General features: G+C 36.5%; 3 protein-coding genes and 2 non-coding genes across 8 annotated transcripts; 2 read left to right on the plus strand and 3 right to left on the minus strand.

Annotated features, from left to right (window-relative positions):
* Positions 1 to 54: 54 nt before the first annotated feature.
* Positions 55 to 582, minus strand: LOC139198093 (uncharacterized). Its single transcript, XM_070826351.1, has 2 exons — positions 466 to 582; positions 55 to 402 (listed from the first exon to the last, which is right to left on the minus strand). The coding sequence occupies exons 1-2, from the start codon at positions 580 to 582 to the stop codon at positions 55 to 57; spliced, it is 465 nt and encodes a 154-aa protein (XP_070682452.1).
* Positions 583 to 9,378: 8,796 nt separating this feature from the next.
* Positions 9,379 to 9,451, minus strand: TRNAR-UCU (transfer RNA arginine (anticodon UCU)). Its single transcript has one exon. It is a non-coding gene; the product is annotated as a tRNA-Arg (tRNA).
* Positions 9,452 to 9,702: 251 nt separating this feature from the next.
* Positions 9,703 to 13,090, minus strand: LOC103421298 (inactive RHOMBOID-like protein 8). The gene is made up of 6 exons (XM_008359325.4): positions 12,647 to 13,090; positions 11,909 to 12,072; positions 11,638 to 11,801; positions 11,273 to 11,544; positions 11,042 to 11,168; positions 9,703 to 10,158 (listed from the first exon to the last, which is right to left on the minus strand). The coding sequence occupies exons 1-6, from the start codon at positions 12,967 to 12,969 to the stop codon at positions 10,036 to 10,038; spliced, it is 1,173 nt and encodes a 390-aa protein (XP_008357547.3). The 5' UTR covers positions 12,970 to 13,090; the 3' UTR covers positions 9,703 to 10,035.
* Positions 13,091 to 13,185: 95 nt separating this feature from the next.
* Positions 13,186 to 13,257, plus strand: TRNAW-CCA (transfer RNA tryptophan (anticodon CCA)). The gene has a single exon. It is a non-coding gene; the product is annotated as a tRNA-Trp (tRNA).
* A 4,236-nt stretch (positions 13,258 to 17,493) lies between these two features.
* On the plus strand, positions 17,494 to 21,852 carry LOC103421294 (phosphopantothenate--cysteine ligase 2-like). Of its 4 annotated transcripts, none has more exons than XM_017328362.3 (11): positions 17,551 to 17,764; positions 17,914 to 18,008; positions 18,157 to 18,315; positions 18,412 to 18,535; positions 18,617 to 18,661; positions 18,769 to 18,854; positions 19,843 to 19,895; positions 20,012 to 20,071; positions 20,212 to 20,313; positions 20,764 to 20,883; positions 21,339 to 21,852. In XM_017328362.3, exons 3-11 carry the CDS (start codon positions 18,168 to 18,170, stop codon positions 21,576 to 21,578), a joined length of 978 nt encoding a protein of 325 aa, XP_017183851.3. In that variant the 5' UTR covers positions 17,551 to 17,764; positions 17,914 to 18,008; positions 18,157 to 18,167; the 3' UTR covers positions 21,579 to 21,852. The 4 variants fall into 4 exon arrangements, with proteins under 4 accessions (XP_008357543.3, XP_017183851.3, XP_008357544.3 ...); XM_070827212.1 differs by having other exon boundaries at positions 17,640 to 17,764; positions 18,144 to 18,315; XM_008359321.4 differs by lacking the exon at positions 17,914 to 18,008 and having other exon boundaries at positions 17,494 to 17,764.
* The last annotated feature ends 61 nt before the right edge of the window (positions 21,853 to 21,913 follow it).

The raw sequence follows: 21,913 nt of genomic DNA on the forward strand, positions 1-21,913 counted from the left end.
GTTTTTTTGTGGAGGTTTGTCTTTCTCATTGGGAGGATTTGCAAGGTTGACATTCTACACTGCATTGACTTGTTTCTTCCCCTTATCTTGTCGAATATTTTTCTCTTCATGCACACATATGGCAATCAGCTCGTTGAGGTCCCATTTTTGTTTCTGAGCTATGTAAGTACTCTTCAACTGAGAGTACTCAGGGGATAAGGAATTTAGGGTGAGATGAACTAGAAAAGGATCATCTATCTTAATGTTAAGTGCATTAAGTTTTGCAGCTGCATCAAACATTGAGAGAATATGCTCTCTCACATCACCACCAAGGTACTTAGTGGTTATAAAGGTGTTCATTAGTGTTCCAGTTTCAACCTTCTCGGATTCCTTGAACTTTGCTTCTATGGAGTCAAGGTATGCCTTAGCATTGTCTGACTCAGTGATTACCCCTCAAACCAGATCAGACATTGATCTTTTGATTACCAACAACGCCATTCTGTTAGCCTTAACCCATCTTTCATATTCATTCTTCTTTTTTGCAGTTGCATCATCATCAGGCTTGGCTGGTTCATTCTTTCTTAGAGCTAAATTGAAATCCATGAGCTCTAGTGTTATTACAATATCTTGCCTCCACTTCTTATAGTTGGTTCCATTGAGTGTTTGAATTGAATTCAGGGAGTTAATTACTAAAATATTTTCAAACAAAATAAGTATTCAAGCCTTTGTATTCTGCATAGCTAAAACAACTCAATCATTGTTTGATTTTTCAAGGTTAATCAGTAGTAGTGCAAAACATATAAGTTGCATAAGTAATGGTAAGGCCATCCACCTTTGTTTGGCAATTAACTTTCACATCTTATGCATCTTGTACATTTTCACTGAGCTATCAGTAACCGAACTAATGTAGATTAGTCACACCTTTATTTGGAGATATAACATCATTATTATGGCTACTGATATAAGATGATCAATTAAACCTTGAATTTTTAGCAGTTCTTGAATGATTGAAACGAGTTTGTTTGTGTCTCATTCATTCAATTACATCTCAAAAAACATTGATCATGTTATAAATTTCAACATGCTATGAACCTTAAAACTTTCGATCATTATACATTCTTAACAATCAAGACTTCTGAAGCAAACAATTTCTGAGTTTTAATAGGCCAAAATCAGTTATGCATGGTAGACAATTTTAGAGTTTTTGTGAATACAAGCATGATACAAGAAGCAGTCATGGCACTTGTTTGCAGTCTTATATGTATATATTACTTAGTTTTATATTCAATCGAGATTCACATACATGTGCAGGGATAATATCTCTCAAACTTTGTATATATACGTATGCATGCAAGCATTAAATATAGCATCGGGAAAGAAACCAAAATCAAAACTTGAAGAAATTTCAGTTCATTCATATTGCATGCATGATTTCATGTATGTTAGTTCTCTTATGGATTTTAACTACATAAACATTGGCTATGATACCAATTGTTAGACTTAAACGTTCATGCAAGTAAAAAATGTACTAACCTTGCGAAGACATCACCCTAGCATAGCAAGCATTGAAAATTGCAACAAGTACTCTTGAACACCTTGATCTACAAGGAGGGCCTTCTGTTGGAGTAATAATAGAAAATATGAAAATTAACAATATAATTCCAATGATAAGAATCATAAAGAAATTCACAACATCAATTATATATGAGATTAATATAAACAACTAGAGTAAAAGTTAGAATAACTGACATACTTGGAGATTGAGGCTTGCATAAATGCAATGTCCTAAAGATAGAATTTCGCCCCTACTCTTGTGCTTGTAGTTCAATAGGCGTCCATCTCCCAGGATTCAACAATCTATAATCCGAAGTCAAAGCACTTTAATCTTTGGACTCTGGCGAACTTTATATATTCCGTACTCTCAAGACACGACTCGGAATTTGACTAAGAATGAGAGAAATAAAGTGGGGAAACCCTATTTCTCAAAAGAGTACAAATTAACTCTAATTTTTCTATATCTTAATGATAATGGTTTCATGAGTTTATATAGAACCCAAGTACTTCTTGTTAAGGAGATGTAACTTTTCATCTATAAGTATACATCACTTATCAAGAGAATACATCTAAACAATATAACCTTTCTAAGAAATTGGTTAACACTATTTTTCATTCAATTATTAAAATTATATATTACAATATTTTATACTATAATATATAATTTCCAACACCTTCTGCACACTCATCACGACCGTATTACTTGAACCTATGGGGAGTTCTCTAAGTATATGTTTCGGTGGTGTATGCAGGGACCTTCCTTTGGTATTTATACTACTACAACCCTAGTGCACATTCCCATAATCATACACTAGGATCCCTTATTGTACAAGGATATAATCTACCAAATCTCAATCCAAATAGGATAGTATCAAGAACCCGTATTCTCCAATTATAACCGCATTATATACCTTACTTGGAGTCCAAGTTATAGCTTATAACTAAACCCTAATCGCACTTACATTCCACAACAATCCTTATTAAGTATATTGATCTATTAGCCGTTGGATTAGAGTCTAACAACCAACAAATGAACCCTAGCTAGAGCTATTAGATGCACAATTAGTTTGCTTCCATTTTAAAGATGGTATGATCCATTTTTCTTTCATCTCAAAAGATACATTGTCATTTTAAAGCAACTTAATTAGCTGTGTAGAGTCGACAATCAAATCCTACGAATAATTTACAATTAAGAAAGTATGAAAATATCCGTAACACATGCTATCAAAATTGACATTGCGAATAATGAGCTTGGTGATTAGGGTTTTTCTTTTCAATTTTGCATCTTCAACCTATAGAGTCTCGGGTTTAAACCCTCTTCCTCCCCTTAATCAATGTAGCTTAAAAAAATAGTTTTAACTATTGAATCTATAAGTAAGAAAACTTTTTTTTTTTTGTTTCCATCGACTTACGCCAAAATATAAAATTATTTTCAGCTATTGAATTACGATATTTACTGATAAGGGTATAGTTTAGGATATATGACACAGTAGGTTATGTAATTTCCATTCAAACCCTAACCTCATTTACCATTTCTTTTTGCCAAACCTTAACCTCCATTTACCATTTGATCTGCGCTTTTGTCCCCCTAATAAATTTTTCATTGCACCCGGAACATGGGTGATATAATATGTGTCATTATATAAGTGGAAGAAAGTTTTGTTTTTCAAATTATTAATTTTTTAACACAACTATTCTGTCACTTGTATAATAGCACGAGGTGTATTATTTTGTGTTCTGAGCACGTCGAAAAATCTCTCTTTCTTGTGGTGCATAGTTATAAATTATAATCAACTGAGATTAAACTTGAAGCATAAACAGTTCAAGCTAAAAAAGGCTGGGAAGTGCATTAAGTACGATCTTTGAGCAGCAAAGATGCTCCACTTATCGCCGACACTGGCAAATCACTGCCTCATTTGGTAAAAAGGGGCAAAGTTAATTAGCTAAAGCTAGGTTAAAGCATCAGCTGTGTTTGCGTGACACATGGCAGTGAGTGCCCAAATACAACCGAATGACTCCAGATTCATTTCCGTGATTGTTTTATACTGTATATTATGTAATTAATTAATTACAATTAGTGAAAGTTTCGTATCTCAATAGGGACTGTTAACCGGAATATACATATTGTACTATTTTCTATACATCAAAACAAGAAGTCATGTTTTTTATATGGTGTGGTTGACAATAATCAAAAGCTGCTTGATTGTGGGAGGTCTCGAGTTTGATGTTCCGAGCTGATGAGTCTACTTGATTGTAGCCATAGGCAGGGTAAAATTTTTTATAACCTCTTCAAATCTGGAAAGGATGGATAACCGTCACTTATAACCAGTTGTCATTCTTAAAAAAAAAAAAAAAAAAAAAAAAAAAAGATAAATCATACATGGTTATAAAAGGAATCCTTGTTAAATCGATTATTTTAAGTGAAGTTAATGGGATCGCTTATCATTGTTGTTATTGTTGCAAGTATACTTGTACCCAATACAATGTATTATTATTCTTGAAGATCTTGGAGTAGCTACATTATCTGTCCATGTATTTTAATATCGAGCACCAAATCTTTCTTTTCAATTGACTTAGGTGCTAGGATTCAGAAAATTCTCAATCATGTGGATGAAATCAACCGAAAAAATCATGTTGATGGAATCTTACGATATCTATGGGTTTCTTTTTTGTTGAGAATTGAAGTCGATCTTGAACCAGCGACATTGGTTGGTTTCCTTATTTTCTTTACTTTAATAAAAGCTTTTTTTTTTTTTTTGTTGCGTTAGAGAAAACGAAATATGAATCTATTCTAATCTTATTTTTATTTTATTTTTAATTTTTTTTTATGAATGAGAGCGTTAGTGGGTTAAATTGTTGGTTGTTTGGAGGAAGGAAGATAGGTGGAAATCAAATGCACATCAAAATACATAGATATAATTGTTTTCTGTCGCTGCAATAATGTTATTTTCATCTCTAATGGCGGTTTTTTTTTTCCTTGGCGCATCGATGGAGCACAAATAGCCCCCATAGAAAAATTAACCTTTACACGTTTAACACACCAACACAACTCACTTCGTCCCTTTACACATTGCACCTCTTTGGGCTTGAGTGCAAGCCTATGTGAGAGATGGAGAGAGAGTCAACTAGTTATCCTTTTTATGGAAATAAACTAGTAGGATTCTTCAAAATGATGATAGATATTGAAGAAAGGGGCCAAGTAAAGAGCCTAAAATAAAATCCAAACCCCCCTTCTTCTCACTTTGGATTTATAGAATATTAAAAACCCATCAACCCTTTTTTGACTAGAGGTTTACAAGTTTTTTTTTTTTTTTTAACAAATGCCATTATTTACACTAATAACTACTCCAATCCTTAGAGTAAAACTCAAATTTTAAGTTCTAAACTTAACCCAAGTTGCTCTAACCCTTGGGGCAAATATGAGTTAAAACTCAAAACTCATTTCTAGGACAAATTTAGCCCAGAATTCCCCCCTATGTTAGTGGAGTTAGCCCCCCATATATGTATATTTTTTTTAGTTTTATATTTATAAATTTATTGAATCTAACAGTTAAGATCTAATTTGATCAAATCCAACGGTAAAAAAAATATCTTATTGTCCAAATTTAAATCAAACGGCTAAAGTAATAAAAAAAATTATTTTATGTATTTCATATTCTTTTGTAGTGTTCCACGAGTTTCATGGTGTCGGTTTGGTGATTTTTCAATATTTATCGGAATCTAAATATTTTTAGGTTAAAATGTTCATAAATTAAATTAGGATAGTCTACATATTTTTGGTTTTTTTTAAAAGTTAATTTAAGAAAAAAATTTATCCTAAATTCATTATTTAATAATCTTGGGCCCAAAATTTAACTCATAAGGGTTGGAAGAGAAAAACTGTTTCTAGATTAAAAATCTTAGGTTTTAGCCCAAGGGTTAAAGAGGTGGGAGACTAGGTAAGCTTCACATTGAGCTAACAATACTGTAGTTCAAATTTGTTTTTCGCAAAAATCAAACCTAAGACCTCAATCATTTATAAGTGAAAAAAAAATCATTAGACCGTAGTACTAAGTAACATGTTTACAAGGCTATTAGTTAGCCATAAATCTTTCTTTACTTTTTGGCATCAAACTAGGCAGAACCTACTTCAGGATTCCCTCGCACTATAGGGTTCCTTTCAAACACATGTCTCTCTCTCTTTCCATACCCTAAAAGGAGGACGAGCCTTATATTATTTTGCAGCCAAGGTGAAAGTTTGAAAACCATCGACTTTCCTAAAGCAATATTTTTATATAGCGCTTTGTATAGGCTTTACATTTATAACTAGAGTGACCTAAAAAAGTCTCTGCCTTGAAAACCCTAGTTTCCGTAGTATATATGCATTATTTTCGTATAGAACAAGCGATTCCGTGAAGGGTTCTATTACTATATCACGATGTGCATGAGTGGGAGCTGCATGCGACGTGGTGCCAATTCAATGGTCGAAACCTCTCAATGGTAAATTAGCATTACACTTGTAGAGATGCCAAGCACATAAGACTTTGACAGATCTGGCCATTCAATGAGTGCCTTAGCTAGCCAACTCATTGTACTATTGCAATATTGAGTCCCCATGACGATTTTTGCATTTGAAAGTAATTGATCATGGGAAATGTGGTAAATTTACTAACCACCCCTTCTATCATGTTTCTTATGAGGATGAGACTCGGTTTTAATAGTGATTGTTAGCTTAATATACATGGTGGTTTTATTTTCTGGCAATTTAATTTTTTTGGACCTTCTTGTTGTTTAACTTGATAGTTGCATACTACTAGTGTTTTGTGTGTCTCTGGATATTTTCACAGGCAGAATGAAGTTGGTTGGACGTGTGTTATAACTCAATATCCATTATTGGCCTCATATGTCTTTGTTGCCCCCAGTGGTGGTCCAATCATACACTCACACTGTGAAAGACGTGATCAACAATGTGAGTCAGTGAGCCACACTGGAGGAGAACAATTTTAAGATCTCCCTCAAATCCTATTAAGTTGAATTCAGTTCTCTGGGTCCTTAGACTATCTGTGCATATATAGACTTTGTTTAGATGACAAATGCTGGCGATGCTTTATGTTTCTAGATTCAGGAGGAACCAAACATGAGGTTGGAACAATGCAATATTAAGTAAGCTTCTTAGAATTTGTAATCGATGTTACTTTTCATTCAAATGTCATGTGTTATGTGTGCAATATAGGCACCTAAAAACATGTTTCCTTAGTCAAAGTATCTTTCAAATTTTACTTTTCAAACGAATTTCTCTCTTTAAAATCATTATTGGCAAAGATTAGCTGGCAATCGATCACACAAATAGAGAGAGAGAGAGAGGAGTGGTAACTTTGTAGCCTTTGTGTGCTTTAAGGCCGCCCACAGGCATTATACCACTGCATGCTTTGTTTAACTTCTTTTGTGGGCTACTTATGGATGAATTTAGATGGAGCTTTTGGAGATAGATACGTACAAATGGAATGGTCTAATATCCGCTGTTATTTTGGATGATTTTGTAATGTATTCTAAAGTCACTTGGTAGAACTTTAACTTTGAGCCAAAATTTGGGTTCGGGCTACAATGGTACATGTACAGGCTTTATACAAGATTTAAACGTTGTAAAAATTTATTAAATTTCCTATATGCAAAATTTAACTTTAATTTTATGATCACTCAATGTTACATAACATAGAAGAAAAATTATGTAATATGATATGAAAACTTTAAAGTTTTCATTCCAAATAGTTAATACAAAAGCTGCAATAATATTTAGTATTATGGAGTACAGTTTAGTGATATTTCTTTTTACTTGTAAGTGAGATGTCTTAGGTTCGATTCTTATCAAAAACGAATTTGAATTACATTATTAGTAGTCTATTGTGAGGCTTAGACCATCTCCAACCCTTGGGCTAAAAGCCAAATGTTTTAGCCCAGAAAATTTGGCTTTTAGCCCAGAAACATCTTTTCTGTTCCAACCCTTCTGCCCTAAAATTTTAGCCCGGAATTATTAAAGAATGAACTTAGGCTAATTTTTTTCTTAAATCAATTTTTTTTTTTAAATAAATATGTAGATTATTGTAAATTAATTTTATGAACATTTTAATCTAAAAAAATTTAAATTCCGATAAACATTTGGCATTTAGCCCGGGAGGAAAACTGGGGGGTATTTGGCCTAGAAATAATATTTGGCATTTAGCCTAAAATTTTAACATGGGTTGGAGAGTGTTTGGGGGGGGTAATTTGGCTTTTAGCCCAGGTTTGGAGATGGTCTTAGCCTATTTTCCCACCCTTTTGGTAAAGATAATATCGTTTCTTAAAAAAATAAAATAAAATAAAATATAAAAAAAACCGCAATAATATTTCTATTGCTAGCTTTGGCAATATATTCTCCTACTTGCCACTACTCCAAGAGGATACTCGCCTGATCTTCTTTGTGAGGATCCTGGAAATCCTCTAATCACATTCATTCATAGCATATCGTGCGGTCAGAAATCATTGTAAATTTTTTTATTTAAAATTGAAAATAAACAATATCTGACAAAAACTGACCGGATGTGATTGGAGGATCCCCAGGATCGTCACAGAGAGGATACCTAATCCTATGGTGTCCAATCCGGTTAATTGCAACACAAAAATGATAAAAGGGTTATAACCCAATAAGCATATTGCATTTGGGAAAGGTCTAGACCCCAAAAATACTGGGGAATTAATACACACGTGTTTATTCTTTACTGTATAATTGAATTAAACAAAAAAGAACTAAGAGATAAAAATAAACAAGATGTGCAGATAGAGAAAAATGGTGTGTAGAAATAGGATGTGGCTATAATATCCTATGAATTTAAGTTGAACATAAACGAAGTGGGTGAAGATTATGAAGGTATATGATATATTTCTCTAAATTTCACTCATTTATTTAACACAACATTAAATACAACGCGGTAGTGTAGAATCTCCGGCAGAAATCATTTGCCTTGAATGGTGTAAACTTTGTGGTGGCTAAACCTAAAAGGTGAAACCTTTAAATCATTGCGGCTTGCTAGCACTGTGAAAAGGCTGTGAATATAACTGTAAGGGGCGGCAACTGCATAGTCTTAGAGCCGCAAAAGGAGTTGCATCTCTGCCCAAAAAAATAATTAAAAAGAAAGAATTGTGGGTCGGATTTTTGTTTTGGTTCCCGGCGGCAGCAGCAGCCACCTTGGCTCCGGAGGAGGAGGAGGAGGAGGACACTTGTTAGTTGTTGGGTTTATAAATGAGATGAGCTTTGTACTGTGGAATTAAATGCATGTTTCTCGTATCAGTAACTTTTTCACGAGAGAATGACTTATATGACATGTGTACATGTCTTAATTTTATAGTCATGTGACGCTACTGTGTCAATGTACTTGCGTCATGTAAGTTATTCTCTTCCTTCATGTACTTCTTTGGTATTAACAAAAAAAAAAGTATAGCAAGCAGATAGTTGCATTCAATTGGATGTGAGAGAGGGAATATTTTTTAGATGAAATGAAATAAATGGGGGCTTAGTTTAGCAGATTGATGGTTTCATTTAAAATTAAAAGAAACACTTTCATGCGTAGTCATTTTTTTTCTCACGTTGTAGTCGTCTGTTTTTTTTCCCTTGTAAGAGGGATGTGCCTCTTACTCTCACTGAAGCTCCAAAACCCTAGCTCCATTTTTATGTGTTGAAGCTGTCTCCCCAGCTCATCCATCTTCCACTCTGGTAAGGACAAGTGAAAACGTTTTCTCCTTTCCATTTTATGAGAATATTGCTGATGGGCACTTGGCCTTACATCGAAATATTCAGATTTAAAATAAAATGAAATAAAATAGGAGAGAGAGCACGCCCGGTGGGACTCGAACCCACAATCGCCTGATTAGAAGTCAGATGCCTTATCCATTAGGCCACGGGCGCTACTTGTTAAATTTGACCCGAACAATTCATAAATATGAGCAATTCTGTCCATATATTGGGTGACCCCAGGGGAACAAACCAATGCAGTTTTACAGTGCTTTTCAATTGAATTTATCCAAAGTAGTAGCACTCAATTTATCAAGTTAAACTTCAAAGCTTAAATTCAAAATTCTCCGTCTGCATTGAGTAATTTATAGAGTCGTAACACAACCTTCAAAATCGCAAGTTGAACAACTAGTAGAGCACATTAATTTCCACAATAAGATTTGAATGATCATATATCAGCTCAAGAACATGTACAAAATGTTATTTCACTCCGATGTATCCACGAGAGATTATATCTATACAAAATGTTATGCCTCACGCCAACCCAGTTTTTCTGCAAATTTTGCACTGCAAAAGTGAGAGGCCATTGACCTTTCTCTTCTATACTTCCAAAATTAGAGGGATATGCAAACAATGGAAAAAACAGGAAGAAAAAAAATGTTGCGTAGATACAACCGGGCAGCTATCAACCCAGTATTGATGCTAGGAATTTGTCTCTCTCTCCATGCTGTTGCAATAGTCACCAAGACCGACAATTTCTATGAGCATATCACACTGCACAAGTCATTCACCCGATCTTGAGAGACGTTTGTGTATGGAAGAACCCTGAAGTTCCCATTGCTCATACAGGTCAAAGTCAGCTGTTCATTGCTCACCATGGTCTGCAGCATTCAAGGTCAATCATAAGGAATTCAAATTAGAACTCGTTTGACTGCATTTGAAGTGAGTGACGAGGAGGACGAGTAACTTTCAAATGGAAAAATGTTAATGCCACTTGAGTGCACAGGAAGTGAGTTACTAGGAGGAAGAAGTTATAATTAAGGTACTACTCATTATGCTAAAATGTGAATGAAACAGGCAAGCTAGTCCATCATAAAATGTAAGAAACTCAAGTGAATATAACCGGAAAATTAGTATGGGATAATTATCCATCCTGACGAGAAAATTGTTCTAGCATCTAACACTATTCTCATCATATGTGCTGCATTGCACTAATGTAGCATAGTGTATCAGTTACCAACGGAATTCATAATGTCCATTATCTTCCCAAGCTGACAAACAAGACAAAAACATTATTTTCCCATGTTTTTTTTACGCAATTAGAATTCTGATCTTTCCCTATCAGTCTCTTTAGATGATTAATTTTGTACTGTAAGAATCCCCCTGTGTAGTGCTTTCTGATCAGGGTGATTTGATGCTCAATGACTATTAAACACTGTAACTGAAATTTATATGTATCGTTTCTCACTCTCGGCAAGCTTTACTCCTTATTAATCCTAGAGTGGACCGAGATTCTTCTCCAGAAACCAGTGAATAAAATTGAAATGCAGTGTCTCAGTGTCTTTACACGGCAAGCTTTATATGTACTGTTTCTCACTCTCAGCAAGCTTTACTCCTTATTAGCATTGTGAAGAAAGAAACTAGTGCATAAAATTGAAATGTAGTGTCTCTTCTTATGCTAATTTATTTTTCATCTAATCTAATTTTAGAATGCTAAAATCAGGAATATACATGTTAAGGTGCTAGGATCAGATAAATACATACCTCACAAAAAGTTTCCATGTCCCTGCAGCTCCATCCTTTGAAAGGGATACAATCAAAATGCCGGCACCACCTGCAGTACTGATTCAGGTCAATGCCTTGCAGAACTGCAACAAGACATCCAGCCAGCCTGCAGATCACATGGCAAAGCTCCTCTTATAAAACTCATGCCAAATTTAAAATGACAAGTAACAACAATGTACGGAATTTTCCATAAACAGGAGAACCGCTCACATAACACCAAAGAGAACAAAAGCCAAACTCCTATAAACTGGTCTGTCCAGCTTCAGCCTCATCCTCAACTTGATAGAACTTTTGAGATCATAATCAAGGAGGCCTCCTTTCTCTTGAGCCAGTTCTCTGACCTTAGGACTGGATAAAAGCACAGATCCAAGTAGGAACCCTGATATAAAGCCTCCAATGCTCGAAAAGTTGTCCACATAAGGTAGCAAGCCGAGGAGAAAATTCCCAATGGAGACAAATAGAACTGATACTAGAGCTGTGAACTGTAACAAAATGAAGGAGGAATCATTACACGCTTAAATTAGATAAGGAGGAAGAGATCTCAATCTGAATGAGAAAAGCAGAGGGTGGGATACCTTATTGGTGTACATTTCCCAGTTTTGAATCAGCGCTGCAAGTGTAGCTCCAAGTAACCCATATAGAGCTCCAGAAGCACCAACTGCTGGGTGTTTCTCAACAAAGAGTGCAGCCACCAACGTACCAACAAAAGCAGAGAGTATATAGATTAACCCTGCCATTACTGTTTGAAAAACAAATTGGGAATATCAGTGTCTAAAAATTATAAGAGGTAGCCTTATTGATCTTGCAAATTAATGTATACAAATGGAAATGTGAAGGAAAATCTACATGGACCAAACTCTTGCTCCAAGTGAATTCCAACAAAAACGACACTGCAAAGGTTGATCACAAGGTGGATGGCTCCGGCATGCAGACATGGAAATGTGAAAAGACGCCATGTGTGGCGATTCTCTGTCAAAAAGGTCCGTCGAAGAGCTCCCATTTCATCAAGCCTGTAATGCCACTATCAATTACGGATTGAAACCGGTATAGGAAGCCCTCTACCAAAGACTACAAACAAGTTCATAGAGGCCTCTCACTTCTCAAGCACAGCTTTTAGAATCACTATTTTAATAATTTGATAGGTAAGGCCAAATTCTAAGACCACAAAATCAGCAAAACATCGATTTTGCAGCCCAAAAACCTTCAATTGATCATAAACTTAAGAACCAAACGCGTTATGTAAGAAAATTCCAAGAGTTTACAATAATTTGGTATAACCCTTTGATGAAACTTCAAAATAACGGAGCATATTATGCATAAAGATAAAAGCTTTTTTTATTTTCTCAGCAACCAAACAGAGGAAACCCGATTAAACCCTCGATACACCCAGAAACACAGAAAATTAAATGATTAAGATGGATGGTCTCAGAAACCCTAACAATTATTTGCGACATTTTCTCAGCAACCATCCAAACAGACAGAACCCACCCAAACCCACACAAGATTTCGCCAAGAAAACTCATCTCCTCTTGAAACCAAACAAAAATTAAAGCTTGAAATCAAGAACGAGAGAATCACACTCACGTGGAAGCGGAAGGGCCAAGCAGCGGGTTCTCGGAGAGTGGCTGAAACGACAGCCGGCCAAAGGCTTTGAGGGCGCAGTCGCCACGAGACTTGTGCCAGCAGTCGTTGACGACCATAGTCGCCGTGAAGGCCACGATGTGTAGGATCACGAAGAGAGATATGAGCCATGTGTCGGCTCGACGGCGGCGAGTGCGACGGTAGCGGGAGGCGAAGAAGGAGAGCTTGGGTTCTTGAAGAGTTTCGGGAGCTGATTCAGTGTGGAATGGAAGCGGAGGAGGCTTGATGTCGATCTGGGTCTGAAGCTTTGATGGGTCTGCGGCCATTGTTGGTTGCTCTCTCTCTCTCTCTGCAAGAATGTGGGGAAATGGGTTTTCTTGGAGAAGACGACTCGCTGATTTCCAGCTGTTAACCAGTTGGGCTCTGGCGGGAAGGCTCTTTAAACCGTTTCAGTAGCGTACTGAAATCGCTGAAACGACGTCGGACAAGGGCTTATTATTCTTGTTGGGATAAATAAGTATAAAAGCAGATAGTTAACGACCGGATCCGTGGCGCAATGGTAGCGCGTCTGACTCCAGATCAGAAGGTTGCGTGTTCGATTCACGTCGGGTTCAATGCCCAATGGCCGGTTTCTTTTTTATTTATTTTTTTATGTTAATTTTGGTTGGTATATTGTCAAAATCAATGTCCTGAAAATCGGCCTAGGCGCTAGGCGGTGGCCAACTCCGGGATTAATGCAAAATCGGGACAGGGATTAGGCGGGTGCCGAGGAGGCCTGAGCGGCCCTTGGGCGGCCTAGGCAGTCTGGGAATTTCAATTTTTTTGTGTTCAAACTTGAGAAAGGATGATGAATGCTTCTAATATGTGTTCTGGTTTTTCTGGACTTCATGCTTCTGGTCTGTGTTCTTGCAAAGAGGAAGAAGATGAGAGAAAATTAGTTTCTCTCTCTTCCTTCCACACCCACGTAATCACTTTTAGACTATTTATTTATTTATTTATTTTTGTTTCTGTCCATTCAAGTTTGGACAACTATCATCTTGACTTTTCTTAAAGTAAAAAGGTTATCAGTCCATTCAAGTGCTATTAATTTTTTTCTCATTAAAAAAACATAGATTGTCAAGATATCAGTTGATAGCATGCTATTGATTTTTGGAACTTGTTAGATACGTATTTTATTATTCTTTTACTATCTTATTCAGGGATTTCATACAAATATAATTTTGTAAGTGTCAGTATACTCTTAATTACAAGATATACAAGAAATTTATCTAACTCCGCCTAGGCGACCTAGGTGCTTGCCTTGGCTGCCTAGGTGATTGCCTTGGCTGCCTAGGCGCTTGCCTAGCCGCCTAGGGACTAGGCGCCAGCCGACCGCCCGACTAGCTCTTAGCATTTTTTATAACCTTAGTCAAAATAAATAAAAACTCTCACATTCTTTCTTTTTTCTCAATTTCCATGATATAATTAGTTGCATATGACTTATATTCATGATCATTCCACACATTTCAACATATGACTTATATTCAAGATCATTCCACACATTTCAACATCTCACTTCTCTTCTAATAAGTTGCCTTTCGTAAGAATAATTATTGGGTTTCCTAAAACGGACTAAAAAAGGTTGATCAGGTATACGAGGATCAATAAGTTGCCTTCGCAGCTTGGAAAAAGAATCGCTTCTATGTAATTCAAAGTGAAGATGACTACAAAATAGAGTCATTGGAGACCCTCCAATCTATAGTTGGATGATATTTTATGTTGATAAAGGTGTATAAGTTTATATGGCATTTTAGTTTATGATGTTTACGTTTGAGTTTTTGAATAAATTTTGTGCTATCTTATGTACTACCTTATGGGCGCGCTTGTTTGGCAGGATTAAGTTTCACTGGACTACACTACTTAGCTAGAATTAGTAGTCTTGTGTTTGGTGTAAATTGGGATTTTGTTTAATGGGATTAAGCCGGACTCGTGCCGACTAAATCCTTCGCTAGGTGGGCTTAGCGAGAGCCACCAAAAACGAGGGGATTCGTAGTCCCGTTTCTGTTCTTGCTTCACGTCGTGTTTCTGTTCTTCGCTTCACCTCCGTTTCTGTTCTTCGCCTCAGGCTTCACCCCGTGTTGCTTGCTTCGTTTCTCTCCTCCTCCCTCTTCTCCATCTCAGAGGATCTCCAAATCTACAATATTGGGTTTGACAGAAACGGATCCAAGAAATCCAAGCCATCGCCGTCTCTCACTTCCTTGACTCCACAAACCCGACTCGTCGCCGGTCAGCTCGCCAGACATCGTTGCAGGCCCGTTCCACCGCTCCACACACTTGCGGCTCCGATTGAATCCATAGACTTAGAAAGCTCTCTCCAGTTCGAATTTTGCACCGAACAAAACCCAAAAAACCAAGCTTGATTCTTTGTTTTGCAGAAAACAATTTGGCAGTTAATCGGAAAAAATAGGGGATGGAAGGAAAGCATGGGATAGAGAGAACAAGGGTGATAAAGAGGGAGAAAAAGCTGAAGGCTTCCAGAGAGAGGGAGGGTATTATTAGAATAAAAGGTATAATTAATTAATATAATATTATTAGATATGAATTAAAAATATATAATATTGTAGTTTGTTATTATCCTTATTTTTAGTCCGACACTGCATCAAACGCTTCAGTAAGCTAGTACAGTTTATTCTACTCTAAGCCAATCCAGCTTAGTCCCTGCAGCTAGTCCAGTCCGAGACATTCCGGTGTAACAAACGCACCCTATGAGTTATACATTCTTAAAAATATAACAACCAAACTTCGGGATGAGCAAACGAAGGCATTGACCCCCAGATGGGGAGGATTCAAGCGGTTCAGGATGGGTATAAGACGGGTCCAATTTTTTAAAATTTGAAACAGAACTGGGTGGGGAGGTCCAAATTGCTAAAGAAATGGCCTCCCGATCCAACCGTATCCACTTTCAAATATGTGGAAATTAATCTCCACTGTTGATTAAATCTCCCACAACCCACATCTCAGTCACTCAGTATCTCTCTCTCAAGACTCGAATCGAATCACACTATCACAGACATTAACTGAAACCCATCCGCCAATCAACAAAGTTTCACAATTCCTTATTCTTCCGCCGATTTTCTCCCAATTTCGCTTAGGTACTCCTTAATTTTCGTTGTCCTTAATCTTTCTCATATCTTAACATCCAATCAATTTCAATTTCCATCGGATTTTATTAGGGCTTGAGGCAGTAACTGAAGACCATACCTTTTTTAGACTTAGCTTGCTCGACGCTTGCAATCGCCGATGACGTCGGAAGAATTTCCAGTGAATGTATTTGCTTCCCACGATCAGTCCAATGAAATTTGGAAATTTGAGATTTGTGGTATTAATTGGGCACATTTGGAATTGGATTTGGAATGCAATGCTCGCTTCTACAACTATAACCTCAAATAATTGCACCCGGAATTGGATTCCATGGAACCAAACAAAGATTTGGCGCTGCACCTACAAATTCCATTTTTTAGGTTCACCTACTTAGTGTATTTCCTGCTTGATACAGAGTTTGAAGAGAACATGTGAAAATTCAGGCTGGACCTGAGGACCAGTAGGGTCCGGTCCGAACAGGCCAAGATAGGTCCGGTTTTAATTTCAAATTTTTATCAACCTTCCTGGCCGTTTTGTTTCATTTTCAAGCGGATTTGGTCCAGTTCTTCCTGTTTTGGGCCCAGTCCGTGCCCTCCGCCCCCCCTTCGTACTCCAGTCAAAGTAAGACATTTCATTTTAAAATAGGGAACTTTAACGAAAAGCTCATGATACTGTTTACTCTAACGAAAAATCATATTTTGACACTAAAAAATAAATACTGGTACTATTCACTTTACCCTTTATTTTGTCTTTATCGTTAAATTTCAAAATTTTCAAGCTAATTTCATTAGTTTTCCTTTTAAAATAAGGACTCAAACTTAGGAAAATTACCAATATCTTCCCACTTTAATTTTTATTTTTTATGGCCGGCAATGCTTTATGATATGGAATGTTGGGCGATGAAGCATCAATACGTATATAAAATGGGTGAAGTGGAGATGAGAATGCTTCGTTAGATGTGTGGGCACACGAGAAATGATAAGATTATGAATAAGGATATCCTAGGTAAACTAGGAGTAATTGAAATTGTAGGAAAGATGAGAAAAAATCGGTTACGATGATTTGAACATGTGAAACAAAGGCCTAGTGGCGCTCCAGTTAGAAGATGCAATCACATGAAAGAGGTTTTGGACCAAAGGGGTAGATGAAATTTTAGGAAGACTTTGAAAGAGACTTTGAAAGAGACTCTAAGAAAATACAAGACCAAAAGGGTAGAGGAAGAGTTAAGAAGATTTTGGAAGAGACTCTAAGAAAAGATTTAGATGACTTGGATCTAACGAAATATGTGACACAGAACCGAGCGCAATGACGTTCTAGGATTTATATAACCGACCTCACTTTATGGAAAAGAAAAGCTTTGTTGTTGTTGTTGTATGTGATTTTGATTTTGTTTAATATTTATTTAATTTTCATCACACTTGATGGTTAAATTTTTTTTTAAATAATAAAAAATAATGCCTAGTTATCAACCGTCAAATTACGTGGTGTAAAAATATGTTTAAAAATTTGGCCTCAACCCATTTCCTTTTGTACTTGGAGGTAGATTGTCTGTCCTCCTATTTGGGTGCTCTTCTTATTCCCTCTTATTTTGTGCGGCCATAGTTAAATCACGTTAACATTTTATATTAATTTTTTTACAGATATAATAAAATAAAAAGTAATAAGAATATAAAATATTGTCGTGACTTAACCATTATCATATAAATAAGTGAGGATGTGACCTAAAAGGAGGGCAGACAATCTGCCTCCTTTGTATTTAGCCGCCTACCAAGTTGGACTGCCGAAATAGAGTCGGTGGGGCCAAACTTTGATGGGATCTTCATACTTCACCGTTCACAGTCACGTCTTTAGCCGTTGATATTCATCGATTATAATATTTTCGCGGGAATCAAGGGCTACGAAACGCTTCATCCTTCGATTCTTCCCAGAAGTTTGAATCGCCGAATCGAAAGACAAACCCACTTCGATTCTCATCAGCTGCTCTCAGCTCTCTCACTCCAGGTAGTTTTTCTTTTGGGAAAATTTTCCAATTGGGATCATTGCTCTGCATTTGGATTTTGAATTTCTTCTCAATTCAAATATATTTGTGGAATTTCATCACTAATTTGTTTATTTATTTTTCCTGATTTGTAATGAATTTCGTGTCCCAGCATACATATATGTGTTTTTGGAATTTGAAGAATATTTGTTCCCCATTTTACATTCACCTTTACCTCATGATCCTTGGGGTTTTTTACTTTGTGTGGTAAGATTTATCTGAAATAATGGGTTTCATTTCTTCCATGATGAAAATCTGATCTTTTAGTCGTTTTCCTACTTATATGTGGTTATTAATTATGTTTATGTGAAAATTGAGATATATTTTGCGGGGTTTGACAAGGAATTGGATGTAGGGCAATCTCAAATGGCTCTAACAAATGGGTTGGAAGTTCAAAAGGAAATCCTGGATGCCGAAATCAAGTCATTTTTTGACTCAGCTCCTCCTTTGAAGGACAGCGATGATATCAGTGGAAAACTTGAGGAATTTGTGAAGAAGAATTCAGTACCTTCCGGTATGTCTACCTTTTGATTTGTCGCGCATTGTATTTGTCATTTCTTTCCTGGGTGATAGATTAAGTGGATTTTGATCCATTTGAAATGTGATGTAGGAAGTGGAGAAGTTAGGAGGGTTGTGTGTGTGACATCAGGTGGCACTACGGTTCCTCTGGAGCAACAATGTGTTCGCTACATTGACAACTTCAGCTCAGGTCACAGAGGAGCAGCATCCACAGAGTACATCATCTTACAAATCAATAAATATGCCATCTTTGGTAATATGGACGTATGGATTAGACTTGTCTGATAACATTGCAGGTACTTTTTGAAGGCAGGTTATGCTGTTATCTTTCTATACCGAAGGTAACTTCTGATTCTAGCATTTAAATATCATTTAGTCATTTCAACAATTTTACACAATAGAAGAGAATTATTACTAAACTATTTGGATTATCCACAATGTTATGCAGGGGCAGTTGCCAGCCATATTGCACATCTCTTCCCGATGATCCTTTGCTTGAAAGTTTTGAATGTACGGATGACTCAAATATTAAAGGTTTGTAGTTATTGTCTGCAGATTGATTATATGTGTTTTTCTTTTTCTATGTTGAACAAAAATGCACATGGATGACGAAAGAGAAACTTATGTTCCCTTCTCTCTAGTTTATGGATCAAGAATGGTACTTAACTTCTTGAATACCAGTACATTAGCAATAAATTACTTCTACCTTGAGAAAAGGTAAGAGATAGAAACAGAGTCATTTTTCAATGGAGATGTAATTACATTACTCGAATATGTAATATTTATGGCCTAGTTAACAATGAGTGTCTTACAATCCTTAAGGGCAAGTAATAAGCTTTTCCCTCCTTGACAGCTCGTAGCTTTTGAGGAGTATAGGTTCATTCTTGACAATGGGAATTAGAACGAACCACAACGTGCAGGTTCAGGTTCCATAAGATGCAAGTGGCTTGATCAAAATGCCTAGGTATACATGCGCATGTGCTAAGTCATTAAAACACTTACATGAGTGAAGCTACCCAAAAGAAGAGAGTCTGTTATTGGTCTAGTATCATAGAGTAAGCTGATTGAACTCAGCTTCAAAAGCAGGCTGGAAGGTTATATCCGAAAAGGTTAAAGTAATTAAGCCTTGAAGACTCTAGCTTTTGAGGGTCATTAGCTGGTTCAGATTGCTGTTCTTGAGGGAAAAGAGAGAACTCAATTATCAGAGGAAAATCGAGCTGTGTTTATCTACATTAGTAATAGAGATGCCAAACTTTCTTCTTGTCAGCTACATTGGTGTTTCCATTTGTGAGTAACTAAAATATTTAGATGCCTATGCTATTTATAAGATTTGAATGTGGAGTGTAAGTATCGGAGTTTGTTTTGTGGTTGATGATTGGGTTTTGGGGGGATGTGAAACAGGAATTATTGAAGTTTTATTTTTAGCAGCTTTGTGGTGATGTCAAAAGTCAAATCTGACTTCATAGTGTATAATTCTTTGACGGTTCCTGTTGAGATAACTGAATTTTGTTTTCTGTTCCAGTGTGCCAGTCATATTCAGAAGTAGTGAGGAATGCCATCACTAAAACTCATGCTGTACGACCACTTATTCCATATTTTTACTTCCTTTACGTATTCTGTATTTTGACCGTTTCTCTGTCTCTAATAGTTCAATCTAACAATGGGTTGTATGTGGGGATTGTTTGTTGCAGGCAGTAACAGGAGGCCTCTTGTTGAAACTTCCTTTCACAACCATATTCGAGTATCTTCAGGTTCGCTTCAGTTGGTTATTAACTCACTGCTTAAACACAATGTTGTAGCCTGTCTCCATTGTGTTTCACTAAGTGTCTGGTTGTTCTAAATATAAAATTTATTATCCTATGCTTGACATCTGTCTTTGCATTTTGAGCAGATGTTGCAGATGATTGCATTTTCAATAAGAAGTCTCGGGCCACATGCAATTCTTTATCTTGCAGCTGCAGTGTCTGACTTTTATGTTCCGTGGAAAAGCATGGTAATGGTTGAATTTTTTGAAAAGTTATGGAGTGCCTTTACTACATTCTCTGGCTTCATTCTGTAACTCAATAGACAGATAACAAAAGCTATCCCTTCTGAAAATAGCTAGAGAACTTGGTTTTGACCTCATCAGTCTTGAATTGTGTAGAAAATGCTTGATTATGTTCTTTGAAAGATTGTTGGCATTTCTTTAAATACTTGTACATGAATCCCCAGCATCGGATGACATAAGCAGTCCTTTGCAAGGTCCTGGAGGCATATGTAAGATCCGAAGTCCCATAAATTTGTGGGAATACATATGAATCTTGGATGTTTAATACCTTCTTTAAGTGAAAAACTATTATAAGGAGATTACTCGTTTTCAAGTTTTAATCTTGTATCATGTCTAAGTCGCATTTAAGAATAAGCATAAGCTGCGCCATTTTCTTAGCAAAGCATGATTGTGCAGGCAGAACACAAAATTCAGTCGGGATCTGGTCCATTGGACATGCGACTAGTTCAGGTGCCAAAGATGCTCTTAGTGCTGAGGAAAGACTGGGCGCCAAGGGCCTTCTGTATATCATTTAAGGTCAGATTTGAAGCTTCTGCTTATTTCTAGTTAGTATCCTATCCATAAATATACTATTTGTTAGTTCCGTTGCTGCACTTTAGTGGATGAAAATTTGCCTTTTCTTTACTTGTATCCATAGACTATCTATATGATGATCTTTTGTCAAGGGTTGTGGATGTGGCTGGGTAACGGTAACCTGAAGATCACTTAGATATTTCTGTTGGAGGCTTTTCATTTAACAGATTTCTAATCTGTTCTTCTGTGACATCAGACTTGCGTCGATAGTTGTCCATTATGTCTTCTGTCTCACAGAATCTTCCTCGACATGCATGGTGCAGTCATATGTATCTAACATCAATACCGTACCCCTTAGCTTTGTCACTTGATTTTTATCAGCTAATAAAGTTTTACAGGTTACGTGATGCAGAATTACTTTTTTGGACTAAAAACCTTTGACATGCTTGCATAAACAGCTAGAGACGGATTCAAAGATTCTTTTAGAGAAGGCTGATATGGCTCTTAAGAAGTACAAGGTGCATATGGTTGTAGCGAATGAACTTTCAACCCGCAAGGAAGAGGTTGTAGTCGTCAGAAGTAATGAAAAGATATCAGTTCGCCGAAACCAATCTCCGGGTGTTGTTGATGTAGAGTGTCCACTAGTTGAACTTATTGTGGGAAGACATTCAGCGTATATCGAGAATCCTGATCTATGATGAGTATCGATTTCACCTGGCAGAGGATCAGTGCAACATACAGTTCCCATTATGTTCAAGATTCACCCAAGCTTTCTTATGCTTAACGAAGAACGTAGCTGTTTTATGTCCGCGTACTATGTTCGAGCAAAAGATTCTAAACCAAGTTTTCTCTTGAAAGCAATCAAATTACTTGTAACACACGTAACTTTTAAGGGGAGATAAAGAAGTAATTGTCTCCCTTATTTCGAGGAACTGCAATGTTCTGGTTAATAAAGCTCAAGCTCTTATTATCTTTCTTATTTCAAGCAATGGTTTGTTGAAACAGATCTGAACTAGCCATTGGCACTGTATGC

Source organism: Malus domestica, chromosome 08, assembly GCF_042453785.1.
Source record: "Malus domestica chromosome 08, GDT2T_hap1".
Lineage (NCBI taxonomy): Eukaryota > Viridiplantae > Streptophyta > Magnoliopsida > Rosales > Rosaceae > Malus > Malus domestica.

Bases quoted from the DNA above. Each gene is read 5' to 3' on its own strand.
- LOC139198093 (XM_070826351.1), bottom strand. From the start codon at position 582: ATGGATTTCAATTTAGCTCTAAGAAAGAATGAACCAGCCAAGCCTGAT. The intron at 403-465 runs GTAATCAAAAGA...GACAATGCTAAG, and splicing joins CTAACAGAATGGCGTTGTTG to GCATACCTTGACTCCATAGA.
- LOC103421294 (XM_008359321.4), top strand. From the start codon at position 18,168: ATGGCTCTAACAAATGGGTTGGAAGTTCAAAAGGAAATCCTGGATGCC. The intron at 18,316-18,411 runs GTATGTCTACCT...AATGTGATGTAG, and splicing joins GAAGAATTCAGTACCTTCCG to GAAGTGGAGAAGTTAGGAGG. The intron at 18,662-18,768 runs GTAACTTCTGAT...AATGTTATGCAG, and splicing joins GTTATCTTTCTATACCGAAG to GGGCAGTTGCCAGCCATATT.
- LOC103421298 (XM_008359325.4), bottom strand. From the start codon at position 12,969: ATGGCCGCAGACCCATCAAAGCTTCAGACCCAGATCGACATCAAGCCT. The intron at 11,802-11,908 runs GTAGATTTTCCT...TTTTTCAAACAG, and splicing joins GGAGCAAGAGTTTGGTCCAT to TAATGGCAGGGTTAATCTAT. The intron at 10,159-11,041 runs GTATGTATTTAT...TGAATGCTGCAG, and splicing joins ACATGGAAACTTTTTGTGAG to ACCATGGTGAGCAATGAACA.